The 6,609-nt window shown below is 34.7% G+C and overlaps 1 protein-coding gene and 1 non-coding gene across 2 annotated transcripts; both read right to left on the bottom strand.

Annotated features, from left to right (window-relative positions):
* Positions 1-2,441: 2,441 nt before the first annotated feature.
* LOC104904804 (hypothetical protein) lies at positions 2,442-5,397 on the bottom strand. Its single transcript, XM_010693192.4, has 3 exons — positions 5,173-5,397; positions 4,328-4,678; positions 2,442-3,466 (listed from the first exon to the last, which is right to left on the bottom strand). Exons 1-3 carry the CDS (start codon positions 5,296-5,298, stop codon positions 2,642-2,644), a joined length of 1,302 nt encoding a protein of 433 aa, XP_010691494.2. The 5' UTR covers positions 5,299-5,397; the 3' UTR covers positions 2,442-2,641.
* A 318-nt stretch (positions 5,398-5,715) lies between these two features.
* TRNAV-AAC (transfer RNA valine (anticodon AAC)) lies at positions 5,716-5,789 on the bottom strand. Its single transcript has one exon. It is a non-coding gene; the product is annotated as a tRNA-Val (tRNA).
* Positions 5,790-6,609: the final 820 nt, after the last annotated feature.

Below are 6,609 nucleotides of genomic sequence, written 5' to 3'. Positions count from 1 at the left end.
CTATTTCCTCTCTTTTCGTTGCTAACAAAGGACTTTGGCTTAATGTTGGTTTTCCAAACTACTAGAGTCGTCACATTTTCTCTTCTTACTATAACATATATATCCCTAGTCTTGTTATGTCATTTTGCCATTCTAAATAACTACTGGATTTTCCTTTATGCATCCACTAATTAGAGCATGATGCTTTGGATAATAAAGTCTCCTAAAGCATCTTCTAACACTTCCAAGCATATTGCATTCTTCTAAAATCCTCCTGACAATAATATGACGTACCACCTTTGTTTTTTCAATTTCTTTTTACGCCGTTCTCTTATAATACAATATTGTTATTTTTTGGAAAAAGTAGTACTTTTTTATCTTCCCACTTATGTACATGACAATACCCTCACTTCCTACTTACACACACATCATTAATAACCATTTTTAAAAACAAATTCTTAGATGTTTCCAAATACAAGTAAAGCTAATTAAGTGTACCGAAAGTTGTTTTTCCCTCATTAGTTCATGATGATAGTCGGGTTAAAAGTACCCAAATGAGCATCAGATTTATCCTTTTTCTCATTCTCACCACCAGCAGTCTTCCCCTTCTTGTCATCAAGAACACTTACCCAAACATTAATCCCTAACAGTTTCCTGATCTCCCTAAACTCTAGTTCAACCACTCTATGATCCAAGGACTTACCAATAGTCCATTGGATATCTTTCATCTCTTTAGCTTCCTCTACAATACAATTGGTAAAGTGAACAACATTCAGAGCTGAAATACTTGAAACAATCAGCTCATTTGGTGATTTCTTATCATAGATTAGATCAGTAACAACACATGTAGCTTTGTATCTACGTTTCTAAATCAAAACATCAATTGAATTAACACTATAACCTAGAAATTTCTCTTCTAGCTTCTCCTTCAAAGTAAGACAGGTTTCATCTTTGATTTGCTTCAAAAGTGTTTTCTGCTCTGCATCTTTACTATCACTCAGACCCGTTTATGAGATTTTGGAGCCTAAGGGTGAACCTACATATTAGGGCCCTAATAAGGTCGAAGTTTTTTTGAATATTTGATTTTTGGTGGAGACCGAAAAATAAACAGTTGTTTGGTCCGTATTTTTTGAAATATTGTTTTTCAGTTAGGATCGCGAATAATTTTCTTTTTTGTCTTTTACATCACTTCTATAGAAAAAATAATTTTACAATATTTTTATGTACTTTTTATGGATATTATGTCAAAAAAATAATTATATTATTAATAGCTATATTATATATATATTAGAGATAATGGAGAGGTGAGAGAGATATAGATTTGGTGTGAGAGAGATATAGATTTGGTGTAAGAGAAGATGAAGGCTGTGTCAGACCAATCTAAGTATATAGGTACCAAATTGAAGGTATTATCATCTCCTAATTGTTAGATGTCCATCCTTGAGCTTGTCAAAGTAAGCAGACTCTCTTCTGTTTTAGAATGTAGTAAATTTAGTTTTTAGAGGGTGGAACCAAAATGGTTTCCATCTGCATTAGTTCTTGTGAGTATTCTTTAACAAATTGTTCCATTTCCTAACTACGAACGAGTTTTCATTTATAACAGGGGAATATTCAGAATCAGACAATCACTATAATTAAAAGTTCAATTCTTATGAACTGTTTCCCACACTACGTATCAATGTGAAGTAGGAGAATTTACCCCATGCATTTTGTTTTTCATATAAATGAATGTTGGCTGGCTTTGATCTTAGGTCAAGAAATGGATTTTATCCTTATTTTTGATAGGCGTGAAATTTATTCGGATAAAATCAAAAATTCATTCCAATCCGAATTAGTAATTTGGGTCGAATTCGAATTGTATTCTGATTACAATTTTTTGAAATATTGGATCTTCGGATTGGATTGGATTGAGGATAATTGGATCTAAAAATCCAATAATCGAATAGTAATATGACTTGTATTATGTATCTGGATTGGCCTCAAATGCTTAACTGACTTTTTTTTTTCTTTTAAAAAAAGCCTAATCTATAGCCCAATTGGCGTAACACTTCAACCCTTCCCCTAAAACTCTAATACCACTTAACTCCTCATTTCCTATATCTACTAAGCTGCCTCTAAAACTCTAATACCACTTAATTCCTCATTTCTTATTATCTACTAGGCTGTTGTTGTGCTTAATATATTTCATCGAAAAATTAGAGTTTTAAAAAATCGGATTTTCAAATTGGATTCAATCTAGAATATGAAAATTCAGAGTGAATTGGATCGGATTCAAACTCTGATTGGTTTAAATTTGAATTGAAAAATAAAAATCTAAATTTTATACGGATCAAATTAGATTAAGCCTCAATTCCAAAAGGTGGTATGCTATGGACTATGGTAAACGAGAAAACCCACATTTTGAAGGTGGTTCCACACCCATGCTCACGGAAACAAAAAGATCGAATTACAACGATAAGACATACCACAAGAATATGCTCATCCTAAAATATCAAAAAATGGAGCTATAATCAGTATATTTAAGTATATTTGTCGAAGACAGTTTCCATGGGCCTAACAAGAGAACAGAAAAATGACGGAAGGGAAAGAAGAAAACATGAATTCTCATATCTACAGGCTACATCTGATTGACGTATAAATTTACCAGACAGATTTTTATACATTACAGTGTAAAAGGATCTGATGGTTGATATATTATCGGCATTGTGGACATTGATACATTGCCCAGCGACACACTAGGAGCTACTGAATCCTCCAGAATCACAGGATTAATCTGCATAACCTTTTCGGGTACAACTTTATCCCCCTCTACCTTAGCAAGAGCCTCGAAATACATCTTCACCTTCTCGGGCTTTGTCCTCCACTCGGGAAAGCCCTCCAGATTGATTCCATCTCCTTCGCGGAGTTGCTTCTCCACCTTGAATCCAACTTTCAGGTACGTCTGAGCTGAAACGTCAGCCTTCAATAGCCTGAATGAACCTTTTCTGTTGGCTTTAGGACCTAACACGGAAGATAGCAATTTTTCGAGACCAAGCAAATTTGAATGTGAACCATTCAAAGAGGCCATGGGCCACAATGTGGTGAAGTGTTTGGGTGTTAAAAGAGTTGGAACTTCACTTGGTAGGTCAATAGCAGTGGCCACTTCAGAAAGTTTGTTCTTTGATGATGAAGACAATTCAACAAGGCCAGGTGCAAGGCGTTTTAGCTTCAAGCGATTAGAAGATGAGCGTGAGGAAGGAGAAGGGGATGTGAGGGAAGTAGGACCCACTACTCGAAGAGAAAGAAGGGGTGCTTCTTTGGCACCAGAAACACGGCGAAGGTGCTGTGCTAGACTTAGAAGACCAGAGGCAAAACCATTCTGAGTTTGGTTTAGGGGTAGTGGAAGATCCAGAGGCTGGCGCAAGCTCACTGATTTTGCACCTTTTACTGTAACCACAGCACCCTCTGCAAGGATCACTTTCTTCAATACACCAGCATCCACATCATGCTGCATAAGAATTAAAGAAAAGTGTACTCTTTAGTATCCAATTTAATTAGGTGAATGAAAAGGATTAAAATTACAAGAATATAGTCACAGTCCCTCAAATTACACACATTGCAACTAAGTGTTTGTTTCGATGACTTAAAAGTTATAGGAAGTGCTGAAGTGTAGCAAAATAATAGGAAATTGCACTTCCTAGAAAGCAATCCCACGAAATAGAGGAAGTTGCTTACAAATGTTCTTCCCCTAGGTAACTGGGTGAGATGGGATCTTCTGCATCCCGTTCTCAACCAAATAACCTTTTTTGCACTTGCTAAAAAATGGAGTACTTTGCAATTCATGATCATCCAAATTCCAAAGGACCAAACACCAGACGCTGGCGATTTGCTTATAATTTTTTAAAGGGAAACTTCACTTAATGCCATGAGTGCAGTTTCTGAACAATTTTAAAGTTCTCAAACGTATAAAAATCAGTCTTAGAAATACAATTTATCAGCAAAAGCATCAGAGAGCAAGAATTAGTCCATCAGGAATACTGCATGTCCAAAATCAAACAGCTTTGAGAGATTTCCAGATGATATGTAGTCAACAATCATCAATAAAGTTCTGATGCAAAAACACATGAACACAACTCAACATATACAAAATTGATAATAATTTTCACTTGGTTTACAAGGACCGAGGCACAACATGATTTCATTGCAATTTGAAACCTAGCATATTTGAACTCTCCTAGTCATTGCTGAATAATCGAAATGCAATTAGTTTACACACTAACATGTTATAACATTATAAGGAACATATACTTGCCCTAACTCCATGAAATTTCAATCACAGGTGATGTAAACAACCGCGAAAATTACTTACCGGCAATGAGAGCCTCATGTGTTTGGCATCCTGAATCCAGAGCTCCATAGGACCTGCAAGCTGAAATGGTGCCAAAACTGGACCAACATTTTCCTCCATCTTCTTCCTCTCAATCAACCCACTCTCCTCCCCGGGCCTAACAGGCTCTTCCACCCGAAAAATAGGCAAATCGACATATTCCCATCGATTCACATCCTCCAAAAGCTTCACCGGCAACACCTTATTGTCGATTTCAACATCAAACTCATACGCCACCGAATGCCCCACCAATGTATCTCTCCGATCAAACCCTGTTATCTTGAAATCATCTGCTTGAAACCCTAATCCCTTAACTACAGCTTCCTTCAAATCCTACAACAATACCAACCAACCATTGAATAAGTGTGATTACTCAATTCACCCTAAATTCACAAAAACTACAAATCTTTTCATTCACAACATAATTTTAGAAAGAAACAAACGAGAAAATTAAAAATCTAGCAGAATCACTCATGAAAAAGATCGACAATCTATCTCAACCAGTAATTTCCGCACAAATGCCTTATAATCCTTCTAAATTAACATAATTACAATTCCTTCAATCAATTAAAACCGAAATCAAACTTATCTAGCTCCAAAATCCGAAACTCTATAGCTAGGGTTCGCGAAGATCGTAATATTCAGACATTTGCTAATTGAACAACAATTCAACAATATTATATATTACGATCCATTAATCACGCAATCAAACTAAAACTATCCAACATTATTCCAATTTCTCACAAACATTATCGATTTTTAATCGAATTAAACTCATATATAAACTAAAAAATCCACAATTAAACAAAAATTAAAAAAAAACTTACAGAAATTGCTTTAGGAAACGGAGGATTAGTATTAGGAGATGAAACAAGAGCGAAGGAACAAGGTAGAACCGCCATTAATAAAATAAAAACCGAAGCAAAAGCTTGGAAAAAATGTTTCGACGCCATTAAAATTGCAGAGAATCAAAAAAACTCCAAATTATATAATTGAAAAGAGGGAAAAAAAAAAAGTTGTTTTAGGGATTTGATTGATGAAAATATTTTTTTGGAGGTTGAAGAAAGTAACGAAAAAACATATTATATTTTTAATCCAATATAATTTGTGGAAGAATCGAGATGTTCTAGGGTAGGTGACGTGGAAGCTGTTAACCAATGAGGGGAGAGATTGTGATGTGTTGGAGCTTTATGATTGGCTGTGCTTTGCTGGTTTTAGAGGAGAGAAAATGTGCTTTGCTGGTCTTAAAGGGTAATTTGGTCATTGCAGGTTTCTGGTATTACAGTTGGAAAATGGGATCAAACTGAAAACGACGTCGTAAGATGAGAATAGAGGTGAAATTTAATGGGGGTGCAAAATTGGAAATATAATGGCGTCGCCCGGACTCGAACCGGAGACCTTCAGTGTGTTAGACTGACGTGATAACCAACTACACCACGACACCTTGTGATTACGAATTTAGGATGTTTGATTTTTTTTGTGTGTTTAGTAACGTACCACATACTACATCTTGAAATAATGGTTGATTACCTGTTTTAATTATAAGCTGAAAAGATTTTTTTTTATTAGGAAAGAATGGTCAGAAGACCAGCTTTGCTAGGTTACTAGCTTGTAGGCACATCAATTCGGAGGTTGAATACAATCGTACAAGGCTAAACAGTCCAGAAATAAATGTTCCAACATATTATTGGGATGAGGATTTGAACCCTGGGCAATGCTTTAGAATTCCTGGCTCTATTGAACTACCACCTCTCTCTCAGTTGAGAAGAATATATATTTTTGAGCTATTATTGAGTTAATATTATTAGTCGCCATAGAAATGTGTATAAGATATATTGATACGATTATAACTATATCTAACCATTATACTGATATAATATGCAAATAAATATAAGGTTCTCTCATGATGTTATCTCTATTATATATAACAACAGGTGTGAGACACGAATAAAGTAGAATTTAGAGAGAGAAAAAAAAGGTTGCAACTATCTATTTAATTAAAAAAATTAATAAGATATAGAAGACATAACAAAAAGAAAACAGTGAAATTTCAAACATAATAGTTACTCTCTTTCAACTAGATTTTTGAAAAAATTTCTGATTTAGTAGGATAAATTGATTAAAAATTTGAAATTTTCTAAGTTATTAAATATAATTAGCAATTGATTTAATTTTCTACATATTTCGTATCCATCGCGTGTATATAATTCTAGTAACTTATAGGGGATGTGAGTTGAACAACTCTCATGAGATTGAAATTGGTG

This window comes from Beta vulgaris, chromosome 9 (genome assembly GCF_026745355.1).
Source record: "Beta vulgaris subsp. vulgaris cultivar EL10 chromosome 9, EL10.2, whole genome shotgun sequence".
Taxonomy (NCBI): domain Eukaryota; kingdom Viridiplantae; phylum Streptophyta; class Magnoliopsida; order Caryophyllales; family Amaranthaceae; genus Beta; species Beta vulgaris.
Note: the sequence above shows the minus strand (reverse complement) of the source record. Positions and strands in the feature narration are given on the sequence as shown.